The sequence below is a fragment of the Hyaena hyaena genome, unplaced genomic scaffold, assembly GCF_003009895.1.
Source record: "Hyaena hyaena isolate Hyena2069 unplaced genomic scaffold, ASM300989v1 scaffold_871, whole genome shotgun sequence".
In the NCBI taxonomy this organism is placed as follows: domain Eukaryota; kingdom Metazoa; phylum Chordata; class Mammalia; order Carnivora; family Hyaenidae; genus Hyaena; species Hyaena hyaena.
Genome location: NW_024081500.1, coordinates 180,929 through 194,133, shown reverse-complemented (window position 1 = coordinate 194,133; position 13,205 = coordinate 180,929). Strand labels below are relative to the sequence as shown.

The 13,205-nt window shown below is 41.2% G+C and overlaps 1 protein-coding gene across 1 annotated transcript; it reads right to left on the bottom strand.

Moving 5' to 3' along the window:
• Position 1: 1 nt before the first annotated feature.
• On the bottom strand, positions 2-682 carry LOC120222346 (vomeronasal type-1 receptor 4-like; the record flags this gene model as incomplete). Its single annotated transcript, XM_039220149.1, has 1 exon — positions 2-682. A coding segment is annotated over exon 1 (681 nt), but the record flags the coding sequence as incomplete, so codon positions are not given.
• Positions 683-13,205: the final 12,523 nt, after the last annotated feature.

The window sequence follows — 13,205 nt, the reverse complement described above, 5'->3', positions numbered from 1 at the left end:
GGGAGGATCCAGAAGAGGCAGTGGCTCTTCTAATATGTTGGACCCGCTGCTTGTGCCTGTACAGAAGGAGAACCATGAAGCCACTGGTCCAGAGCATGAGCCCCAAACATAACACATCAGGGAATGATAACAACACTGCATACAGTGAGTCTCCAGTTTTGTCATGTCGAACCGAAGAACAGTATACAAAATTCTTTTTTACTGTGATGTTCTTATCGTTCAGTGTGCTAGTTAAGTACATAGGAAAAATGATATTTACCAACATTTGAAGAATCCAACACAGGAAAATAGAGGGGAAAATGTACTCAGGAGCTTTAACTTTAAGCTCTGCCCACCTGGAGTTCCCGGGGCTGATGGTGATGGCCTGGTACACGCTCAAGATGCAGATGCTACTAATGGATACCCCCCTCCCCACTCTGTGAAGAAAGAGAAGAAGTTTGCATCCCAGGTCACTGAGGAAGTGTTTCCGCCCAAATGCTGCCATGGTCTGGGGGACTCCTTTACAGAGCAGGGCTAAGAGGTTGGCTACAGTCAGGTGCTTATGAATGAAATCTGTGGACTTCCACCTGTACTCAGTGAAGGAAAGGATGGTATAATGACAGAGAAGTGAGAAATTTCCCAGGATTCCAATGATAGTCTGTGTTAACAAGATCAGACCGACTGCCAGATCCCTGTTGGCCATTGTCTCAGTTCCCAGTCACTGACAGTTTCCTTCTAGGCTAGAACTTCCTGCATGAGAATACGAGGTCTGAGCCATCTATATCACCGCAGCTGAAATCCATTATCTGCTTTTCATTCCTTGCCCCTTGGAAATGCCTACTTAAGGTCTTCTTTTCAGAGGAGCTTCCGAGGACTGAATGAAGAAATTTAAAGAGCCCTTATAATGTACAATCAATCCTGTGAAGACACTCACATGAGGACTTCTTCATGCTTCACAAATCTATGAGGTCAGCACTACTGTGGCTGTGGTTAAAAGATGAAGACAACAGACACACTGGAGATTAAGTACTTGTCCACATCTGCTCCTTCAGGCTGTGTGGGGACTGGGAACCGGCTGGGCTGGAAACAGTGAGAGTGCAGTGAGCCTCCATGGTCTGCTAGACAGCTAGTCAGCTGTGTCCAATCAGACATCAGATCCATGGTTACTTTTGATATGACACCTTGTGTTTGATTTTAGAGTGGTGGTATTGTACAATTTTCGTTACAAGTTCCCATTAATTTGTAAAGCTTTGTTTAACAGGATGATATGAACTATGAGTAAGCCTTAAATATCTTAGTAAATGTGCATGCACTCTGATAATATACTGCTGGACTCTATCCCATGAAAAGTAATGTGTAGTGGATGCAAGAGGAGGTAATTATTAGCATGGCATCAGAAAGGGTCATTGACTTTTATGTGAGGAACACAAGTGTCATAGTAGCAATCACAAGAATTCTTGAATTATCACACATCATTCCATAAACTTTGGACATTTAACACTAATGCAATATAAAATAGTGAAAGGAAGAAATTAAATTATTATTAATTTCAGGTGATGCAATTATCTAGTTATTTATTCCTGAGTTAAGGAAAACATTTATCAATGAACTAAGATTTCTGCGCAATATTAATATGAAAGACAGTAGTGAAAAATGGCTCTATGAGACAAGTATTCTTACACACGTTAGAAACCAAAGTCCTAGGTTTTTGTATTGCTAAGAAAATAATAATAAATGGGTGGTAAGAACATGAAAGAACATGAACTTGACAGGTGTCACCTGGAACTTATAATTTTTATGTGAGCTGTTCCTTACCTGTTGCCCAGAATGAACATAGATAGACTCTAATCCACAGATATGGATGTTTTTATTTAAGACTTAATTACTGTCCCCGTAATTCCATGGTACATCCAGATTTAGAGAATACTGTAAATCAAGCCATTACCCTTTGGATACACTCTCTGCACAAGATCACAGGGTTCCTGTACATTCCTCATACTTTGTACTACAGGCATTGAGGCGCACGTATATATTCATCCTGAAAATTCATTCTACGATTTCTATGATGTAGGCTGCACAGCAGATCAATGTTAAACTCACTCCTTAAGGACTTAAAAATCAGTGTGTATTATTACTTGCACTGCACACTGGCCATCAGTATGAGTGAAGATTACCTTTATTGCATTAGGAGCCATCAGGGGTTGGTGAAGGTCTTGGACCCCATCTCTCTTTAGGAGCTCGGCTCAAGCTTCCTGAATCTTTCGACATTCCTGCATGACTTTCACAAGGAATTCTGTAATACACACAAGATTGCCCTTCTCTGATATGGTTGTTCACCCAGATTCTCATTCCGACGTCATTTCACAAGTCAAAGTTGATTAATTTGGACTCCTTAAAATAACCCAGTGCTAAGTAATATGAAAATAAAGTAGGAAGGTATGTTTGTATACAGACACTGCCTGTCAGACTGAAATAGAAATCCTCACCAACCCCTTCCTGCTGCCGGGAGACGCTCAGTGTGAAGGGCATGGCAGCTGGTCTGTGTGTGGGAGGGGGGCAGCCAGACGCTGAGATATGGGTTTGTGATTCTGTGAGGTCACCTCTCTCACAAGTGCAATTATTTCATTTGTAGCCACACTGGGAGTACCGGCTAGGAGTTCAAGATGTGTCTGAAACTTTTCCACTTAGTTGTTAATTATGAAAAACAATTATGAGTTTCTACTTAGAATCTCATAGGACACCATTGGAGTGTTTGTGGAAGGCTCGGTGTTCCCCCTTGATCCCTGTAGGAAGATGGGTTCTCCTATTAAGGAGAGCAGAAAATACTGTGTTCTGACATATGAGGGATCGGTGGGGAAGGATCTGTGTCCCACTGGGTTTCCTACTTCCCAGAGAAGTTGCTCAACCCAGAAATTAATGACTTTCCTAATCTTCAGAACCCTGAATGGAACCATCATTTAAGGTTATTAGTAGAGAAACAGAATGAGACAAGATACCTGGGATTCATAGGGGTAAATATAAGGCAAAAGAAGAGCATGATGTAAATACCTCACTATAGACATCATTTCACAAGTCAAAGTTGATTAATTTGGACTCCTTTAAATAACCCAGTGCTAAGTAATATGAAAATAAAGTAGGAAGGTATGCTTGACCATTATGGACCACCATTGCTATGGGTGAACAATGTTCATATAAAGAGAAGTTTTTTTGTTTTTTTTTTAAATATTTTTATTTATTTCTAGGAGAGAGAGAGACAGCATGAGCAGGGGAGGGTCAGAGAGAGAGGGAGATACAGACTCTGAAATAGGCTCCAGGCTCTGAGCTGGTAGTCAGCACAGAGCCCGACGCGGGGCTCGAACCCACGAACCGCGAGATCATGACCTAAGCGAAAGTCGGACGCTTAACCGACTAAGCCACCCAGGCGCCCCATCTTTTTTTTTTTTTTTTTAAATTTATTTATTTATTTATTTATTTATTTATTTTACAAATAGTTTATTGTCAAATTAGTTTCCACATAACACTCAGTGCTCATCCCCATAAGTGTTCTCCTCTATGCCCATCCCCCCCTCCCCCCCACATCCATCAGTCCTCAGTTTTTGTCAGCATTCAAGAGTCTCTCGTGGTTTGCCTATAGAGAGAAGTTTCTAAAAGAGACTACGAGTGATTAAAGCAGCAGGATCCGATGGCACAACCAGCAGATTCTACCACAGCTTTAAATATTGGATGACCCAATCCTCAGCTACTTAATTCAAGGGGTTACAACAGTCCTCTGCACATTTTATTATATCTTATTTTATTTAATTTTAATGCTGAATTTTCAGTAAGGAGCACTTACTGATTTGGTAAGAAGATACACAAATTAGGAGTTGAAACTGATCCCTTGTTTTCCTTAGAAACAAGTCCACGTTTGATACAGGTTCACTGTGCAATTCCTAGCCATTTTCAAGTCAGAGCCATGATGGTGAGTAACTCAGGCTGCACACACACATGAATCCTTTACACACATGCAGACACAAACACTCATGTATGTACACACCCACTCTCATACATTAGACACATCCACGATCACTCATGTACTCCCACCATTGCTGTTGAAGCTTCAGTACACTCAGGCACAAACTGAACACATACAAACTCACCCTCATCGACAGTAACATTCACCACACTTTTACACAAACTCACAGTTCACGGTAACTTTAATAAAATCAACATATACTTTCATCACAGGTATGGGTCTCTTTTTGACATGTCCATATATAGAAGAAGCTATCTATCTCTGGACCTCAGGATGCCAGAAATGGGGTCCCTTTTACCATTTCTAATCCTTCCAAGCGTGGTACAACTCACAACGAAAATATTTACAACATACAACCTTAAAAATTGCTTTGAGCACTATCACCCTAATTAGGATTTTAAAGGCACAGTTGGGGTATGTGACAAGGCAGGCGAGAGAGGGGGTTCAGGGAAAGAAGGGCATGGGGACTGGATGGCGGTGCAGAGGTCCTGTGGTGAAGGGAGAAGAGACTGCAGGAGAAGAAAGAAGGCAGAAGGATAAATCTAAACATGTGCTCAGTGTTGCAGGGACATTGTCACATTTGAGAGCACAAGGAGACAAAGTGTACAGAGAAGTGAAGGGTATTAGGCATATTGGGTTCTGCAGAAAATGATGCATGGTTCACCGGAATGAAGGTGATAAAGGGGATAAGTACTTAGTGCGGAAGATATTAATAGCCTATGAGTGGTTGAACTCGCTGGAGACAAGGTCTTGGAGGGGCTAAATTCATGGTGGGAGAGAATGAAGAAGAATAAGTGTGGGGCAAGTAAACTTTGAAAGAAGACTGTGTGGTCCAAGCCAGATAGTAAATGGTTGAATCGGAGAGGTACCTCGGAGGAGACCTTGAATGAGACAAAAGAAGGACAGGGCAGTGAGGGATACAGGGAGGGTAGGGGTCAGGGAGGGAGCCCGGAAGCCAAGAGAAAGGGTCAGCGGTGATAGGGTTGGGGAAATTCACCTTGGTGTGGATTGGGTTCACACAGGAGTTCAGGTTGGGACACCACATGGGATGGCTGTCGAGGACCCAGGAAATGGGTGAGATCCTGGAATTGGGAGTGGTATATTAGTGAGACAAAGAAGGGTCCACGTTTTGCAGGGAAGATGGAAGGTGAGGCAAGTTGCCTTGGAGTCCCAGGAATAGTGGACACATAGAAACAGATGTCAAAAAGGTGATGGGATGGAAGTTGGTATTGGATGCAGAAGTCTCATAGGGCTGAGTCCAAGTGAGGATGTGTGGAGGTTAAGCAGGTGACTAGGTCTTCTGTGGTGGGGAAGTGACGACCACGGTGGGAGAGAGTCATGTGGTGGAGCAGAGGAGTCAGGGAACTGGGAAGGTGGTTTGGGAAGAGGACAGGCTGGAGGTCAATGTTTGACACCCATTCATTAATACTCGATATGTAGTCAATCACAAGCATCAGGGATAGTTTCTAACCTCAGGTAAGGAGTCAAAACTAGCTCATGGTTGAGGTCAAGGAGGTTTTTTTCCTGCTTTCGCATCTAGGGTTTTGATGGTTTTCTGTCTCCCATTCAGGTCCTTCATCCATTTTGAGTTTATTTTTGTGTATGGTGTGAGAAAATGATCTAGTTTCATTCTTTTGCATGTTGCTGTCCAGTTCTCCCAGCACCATCTGTTAAAGAGGCTGTCTTTTTTCCATTGGATACTCCTTCCCACTTTGTCAAAGATTAGTTGGCCATTCATTTGTGGGTCCAATTCTGAGTTCTCTATTCTTCTCCACTGTTCTATGTGTCTGTTTTTGTGCCAATACCATACTGTCTTGATGATTACAGCTTTGTAGTAGAGGCTAAAGTCTGGGATGGTGATGCCTCCTGTTTTGGTTTTCTTCTTCAATATTCCTTTTGCTATTTGGGGTCTTTTGTGGTTCCATACAAATTTGAGGATAGTTTGTTTTAGTTTTGAGAAGAATGCAGGTGCAATATTGATTGGTATTGCATTGAATGTGTAGATTGCTTTGGGTAGTATTGACATTTTAACTATATTTATTCTTCCAACCCGTGAGCATGGGATCTTTTTCCATTTCTTTGTGTCTTCTTTAATTTCCTTCATAAGTTTTCTATAGTTTTCATCATACAGATCCCCTATATATTTTGTAAGGTTTATTCCTAGGTATTTTATGGGTTTTTGTGCAATTGTGAATGGGATCAGTTTCTTGATGTCTCTTTCTGTTGCTTCATTATTGGTGTATAAAAATGCAACTGATTAATGTGATGTATCACACTGATCGATTTGCGAATACTGAGCCAGCCCTGTAACCCACAAGTGAATCCCACTTGATCATGGTAGATAATTTTTTTATGTGCTGTTGGATTCGATTTGCAAGTATCTTGTTGAGGATTTTTGCATCCGTATTCATCAAGGATATTTTCTGTAGTTCTCTGTTTATGCTGGTCTCTGTCTGGCTTGGGAATCAAAATGATGCTGGCTTCATAAAATGAGTCTGGAAGTTTTCCTTCGATTTCCAATTTTTAGAATACCTTAAAGAATCTGCATTAATTCTGTTTTTAAAAATGTCTGGTAGAATTCCCCCAGGGGAGCCATCTGGCCCAGGGCTCTTATTTGTTGGAAATTTTTTGATAACTGATTGGATTTCATCACTAGTTATGGATCTGTTCAGATTTTCTATCTCTTCCTCTGTGAATTTTGGTATTGTGTGTTTAGGAATTTGTCCATTTCTTCTAAGTTGTCCAGTTTGTGGGCATATAATTTTTCATAGTATTCCCTGATAATTGCTTGTATTTCTGAGGGGTTGGTTGTAATAAGTCCATTTTCATTCATGATTTTGTCTATTTGAGTGCTCTCTCTTTTCTTTTTGTGAAGCCTGGTTATAGGTTTGTCAATTTTTTTTATTTTTTCAAAATACCAACTCTTGGTTTCATTGATCTGTTCAACTGTTTCTTTGATTTCTATATTGTTATTTCTGCTCTGATTTTTACTATTTCTCTTCTTTTACTGGTTTTAAGGCATTCTCGTTGTTCTGTCTCTACTTCCTTTAGGTGGGCTGTTAGATATTGCACTTGCACTTTTTCTAATTTCTCAAAATAGTCCTGGAGTGCAATGCATTTTCTTCTTAGGACTGCCTTTACCGCATCCCATAGATTTTGGATTGTTGTGTTTTCATTTTATTTGTTTCCATTTATGTTTAAATTTCTTCTCTAATTGTCTGATTGGCCCATTCATTCTTTAGTAGGGTGTTCTTTATCCTCCATGTTTTTGGAGGTTTTCCAGACTTCTTCCTGTGATTGATGTCAAGTTTCAAAGCATTATGATCTGAAACTGTGCATGGTATGATCTCAATTCTTTTATATTTATTGAGCGCTGCTTTATGTCCCAATATGTGAGCTATCTTGGAGAATGTGCCATCCGCACTTGAGAAGTAAGTGAATACCCTGGCCTCAGGATGTAGAGTTCTAAATATATCTGTCAGATCAATCTGGTCCAATGTGTCTTTCAAGTCCATTATTTCTTTAGTGATTTTGTCTGGTTGGCCTATCCATTGCTATAAGCGGAGTATTAAAGTCCCCTGCTATTAGCACATTGCTATCTATAAGATTGTTTCTGTTTGTGTTTAACTGTTTTAAACATTTAGGTGCATCCATATTCGGTGCATAGACATTTATGATTGTTAGTTCTTCCTGATGGATAGACCCTGTAATTATTATAAAATGCCCTTCTTCATCTCTTCTTATTGTCTTTAATTTAAAGTCCAGTTTGTGTGATATAAGTATAACTACTTCGGCTTTCTTTTGTTTTCCAGTAGCATGATATATATTTCTCCATCACCTTACCATTAATTTGAAGGTATCTTCCAGTCTAAAATGAGTTTCTTGTAGACAGCAAATAGATATATTTTGGGTTTTTTTTTTATCCATTCTGCTACCCTGTGTCTTTTGATTGGAGCACTCACCACATTTACATTCAGTATTATTATTGAAATATGTGGGTGTAGAGTCGTTGTGTCCTTTGTGGGATTCATGCTTGTGGTGGTGTCTCTGGTATCTTTGTTCCTTGTAACACTTCCCTCAGAGCATCCCCCTCAGGATTTCTTCTGGGGCTGGCTTAGTGGTGACAAATTCTTTCAATTTCTATTATTTGGAAAGACTTTTATCTCTCCTTCTATTTTGAATGACAGGCCTGCTGGATAGAGGATTCTTGGCTGCAGATTTTTTCTTTTCATCACATTGAAGGTCTCCTGCCATTCCTTTCTGACCTGCCAAGTTTCAGTAGATAGGTCTGTCACCATTCTGATAGGTTTCCCTTTATATGTTTAGGGCCCTTTTCTCCCTAGCTGCTTTCAAAATTCTCTCTTTGTCCTTGTATTTTGCCATTTTTAGTATGATATGCTGTGCAGAAGATCGATTCAAATTACGTCTGAGGGGAGTTCTCTGTGCTTCTTGTATTTCAACGTTTACTTCCTTCCCCAGGTCGGGGAAGTTCTCTGCTATCATTTGTTCCAGGACTCCTTCAGCACCTTTCCCTCTCTCTTCCTCTTCTGGGATTCCTATGATACGGATATTGTTGCGTTTGACCGTATCACTGAGCTCTCGAAACTTGTTTCATCTTCCTGGATTAGTTTGTCTCTTTTTTTTTTGGTCAGTTTCTTCTTTTTCTATAATGGTATCTTCTAAATCACTATTCTCCTTTCTGCCTCTTCAATCCGTGCATTGGACGCCTACAATTTTTTATGTATCTCATTTATTGCAGTTTTTAATTCATCATGCCTATTTTTATGCTCTGTGTTGTTTGTAGCCATAGTTTCTTTGATGTCCTCCATGCTTTTTTCCAGCCCAGCGATTAATTTTATGATTATCGTTCTAACATCTTGTTCAGTTATGCTGCTTATATCTGTTTTGACCAGTTCTTTAGCTGTCAATTCTTCCTGGAATTTCTTTGGAGGAGAGCTCTTTCGTTTCGTCATTTTGGTTAGCTTTTTATCTCTTGTTAGTTTTAAAGACTTGTTATGCTCTCTGCAACTGTGAGCCCTGCTGTACCCAAGAAAACTCTTTGACTGTCCAGGGCCTATCCTTTCAGAAAGTGTTCTCTTTTTTTTTTTTTTTCCTAATGTTTTATTTATTTCTAGGAGAGAGAGAGAGAGAGAGAGACAGCGTGATCAGGGGAGGGTCAGAGAGAGAGGGAGTTACAGACTCTGAAACAGGCTCCAGGCTCTGAGCTGGCAGTCAGCACAGAGCCCGACGTGGGGCTCGAACCCATGAACCGCAAGATCATGACCTAAGCGTAAGTCGGACGCTCAACCGACTAAGTCACCCAGGCACCCCCAGAAAGTGTTCTTTGAATGGTATCTCTTGGTCTCTCTTGTTGAGACCTTGGTTATTTTATTTTCCTACTCACAGTGATATTTGGGACTCTCCACCATGTGTACTTTAGCTTGTTTCTTGAGGTAGCCCTGGAGAAGAAAACAGACAGACAGACACACAGTGAATAGAGGCACACAAACGCACAGACAATCGAACAAACATGCAAACTGAGAGGGAAAATGAAAAAGTAAAGAGAAAAGACGGAGGAGGGAAGGCGAATAATAGAAAATAAAAATACATAAAAAAGTCGAAAAGAAAAGGAAAAAAGAAGAAAACCTATAGACAAAGAATGGTTTAAAGCATATAACCAGATTTCCCAGCTACAATTAAATAGCCGGGTGTATGCAGTGCTGGTTGAATAGCATAGAGAAAGAGAGAGATGACAGGGCGGGGATGAGGAAAAATTGGAAATAGAATGAACAGACAGAAGGGACAAGAAGCTTTCTTCAAAGAGCTAAAAGGTGGAATATGGTTGGAGAGGTGAGAGAAAGACGCTGGTGTTAAACAGAGAAACTATATAGTCTGATTACTCCTGAGAGAAAGAGATGAAGATGTCGGTAGGTGTAGAATTTACATCCACAGAATGGACTAAATGTGACTGTTTAAGCAAGCCAGTGACCACAGTTAATCATGTCAGTGCTCGGAAATAAGGAAAAAAAAAGAGGAGGGCAGCTCTCTAGCAGGGATGGGTGTGGTTCGATCCAATGCGTCAGGCAGGAGTTCTGCCTTGGCGGTTGTGGGGAGAAGAGTGGCAGCGCTCCAGTCCCTTCTTGATCCAAGCACTGCACCTCCCATTTTTGGATGTGTAAACTCCCCGGGCCGTGGGCGCAGCCAAGGTGGGTCGTGCTGTTTAACCCAGGCCAGGCCTCGTTTCCAAATCCCAGTCCGCGCGCCCCACTGAAATTGCCGTAGACACAACCTTGCAGGAGATCCCCTCCGGGCAATTCCAAGCCTCTTGCCTAGCCCTGGGGATTGAGCCAGAAACCGCTGCTCCCGTTTCCTCCAGGTTGAGCTGGCGAGCAAGGACGGGGTTTCACCTGGGGGGGTGCCTCGGGTCTGCGAGAGGGGAAACCAGGTCCCTCTGTGTCTTGTCATCCAAAACACGAACTCGCGGGCAAATCTCCCAGTTTTAAGCCCTTCGCCTCCCCTCTAGGGATCCAGTTGAGCCAGGATCACAGAGGCGCGCTCCTTATTACTGTCTAATTCTTACCTTCTAATTCAAAGCCTGTAGATCTAGAAAAATCTTTTAAATGCAAGTGTAAAAATACAAATCAAAACCACATAGAGATACCACCTCATGCCAGTCAGAGTGGCTAAAATGAACAAATTAAGAGACTATAGATGCTGGCAAAGATGTAGAGAAATGTGCACTCTCCTACACTGTTGGTGGGAATGTACACTGGTGCAGCCCCTCTGGAAAACAGTGTGGAGCTTCCTCAAAAAATTAACAATAGAACTCCCCTATGACCCAGCAATAGCACTGCTAGGAATTTACCCAAGGGATATAGGAATGCTGATGCACAGGAGCACGTATACCTCAATGTTCATAGCAACACTCTCAACAATAGCCACGACTTGGAAAGAGCCTAAGTGTCCATCAACGGACGAATGGATCAAGAAGTTGTGGTTTATTTATAGGATAGAATACTACATGGCCGAGAAAGAATGAAATCTGGCCGTGTGTAGCAACATGGATGGACCTTGAGGACCTTGAGTGAAATAAGTCAGGCAGAGGACAAATATCATATGTTTGCACATTTAGGAGGATTAGGAGGAACTTAATGGAAGACCTTGGGGGAGAAGAAGGGGGGAGGTAGTGGGGGAGAGGGAGAGAGGCAAAACATGAGAGACTCTTGAATGCTGAGAATAAACTGAGGACTGATGAGTGTGTGGGGGAAGGGGGGGAGATAGGCATGGAGGAGGGCACTTGTGGGGATGAGCACTGGGTGTTATATGGAAACCGACTTAACAATAAACTATTTGTATTAAAAAAAATAAAGCCAAATAATTTTTCCATAAAAAAAAGGAAGATGTGGTTTATCTATATGATGGAATACTCCATGGCAATGAGAAAGAATGAAATCTGGCCATGTGTAGCAACATGGATGGAACTTGAGGGTGTTATGCTGAGCGAAAGAAGTCAGGCAGAGAAGGACAGATACCATATGTTTGCATGTATAGGCGGATTAGGAGGAACTTAACAGAGGACCGCGGGGGAGAAGAAGGAGGGATATGGTGGGAGAGGGGGAGAGAGGCAAACCATGAGAGACTTTGAATGCTGAACAAACTGAGGACTGATGGAGGTGGTGGAGAGGGGAAGAGGGTTGATGGGCATGGAGGAGGGCTTTTGTGGGGATAAGCACTGGGTGTTATATGGAAACAAACTCTACAGTAAACTATTTTGAAAAAACAAAAGCAAGTATACATCTGATCCCTTTTTTGTGAAGTGTACACTTTGTACATGTTAGGTTTCAACCTAGAAGTTTCAGCTTATTTGAAAAACTAATCACAGTCATTTTAGTCTACATTTAAACTCCCTCTTTACAATGTAAAAACATTATGCACAAATCTATTCAGAATAGCCCGTGATTTTATTGGTGATATGTATTTAAAATTTTACAAATACAGATACATTAGAGTAATACAGTACACACATCAGTGACAGTATGCACACCAAGCACATTTCTGTACACAGCGCAGATATCAATGCTCAGAATATCATCAGATCCCCGAAGCCCCCATTTGCTATTCCTCTCCATCACCACTCATAAGGGAAACACTGCTGAACCTCTAGCTTCATAGAATGCTTTTCCTGTTTTGTATTTTATATGAAGAGGATTCATAGACGATTAAGTGTTTTGTATTTGACTTTTAATGTTTCTTATGTTGTTTGGGATTTTATGGTTGCATATTGCTATGGGTCATCCCCTGGCATTGCCGTTATAGGATTCCCTGAGAGAATATCAAACAATTTATTGTTCTAGTCTTACTGAGAGTGAGTCTATAGCAACAAGATTTAAGGAAGGATTTTCTGAATTGGTTCATTGGTGTCTGGAATTGGCTTTCTAATCTGAATAGATTTAAAATTGCCAAAGAGTGCCCTGATAACCCATTACAGAAAATCTGCCCTGGAGACTCGTAATCAGCCACTTGAAGAAGTAGAGATATGATTGAGTGTGTGTTTATATTTGCACCGATTTTTGGAGAGCTAACAAACAGGATAACATTGGCTGGTTTCTCTTAATGTTGTTTAAAGAAGCGAAAGTGCTGAGCTTGGAGATTTAAATTCCGAGCTGAAGACCTGTGTAAATGATCCCAAGGGCTGTGTTTGCCCTGAAGAAGAACGGAGCCTATATATCCAAACCCTGTTCTTGCCCATGTGGTCACGTCATCTTAATATACTAGAGAAAAGTCTGCTTTCTCCAGATCAGAACACATTTTTGTTTACGTTGTCAACAGTCACTTGAAGGTCTTTAAATATCAGCGGAAAGGTATTTTGCATTTTGTGCCTTCCTTGGTCTCAGTCCTCTTTAACCCATCCATTTCTATATGAAAATATGATCAACTCACTCATCTCCCTTCATAACATCATGTTTCAAATGAATCAGGGACCACTCTCTAAGGGTGTGAATTACCTACAAAACTTATAACTGGCTCCCAGAGACTATACTGCCCAAGAATGGATTTTTCCTCCACCACGCCTGACCAGGCCTATTCTTTATGCAGTGAGGACATTACTTTCTCAGAGGAATGACAAGGACACCTGCTAAGCCATGTTCATATACCTTTTCCTATAATGTCAAGGCAGTTTCTTTTCTTGGAAATATGTTGCTTTTGACTG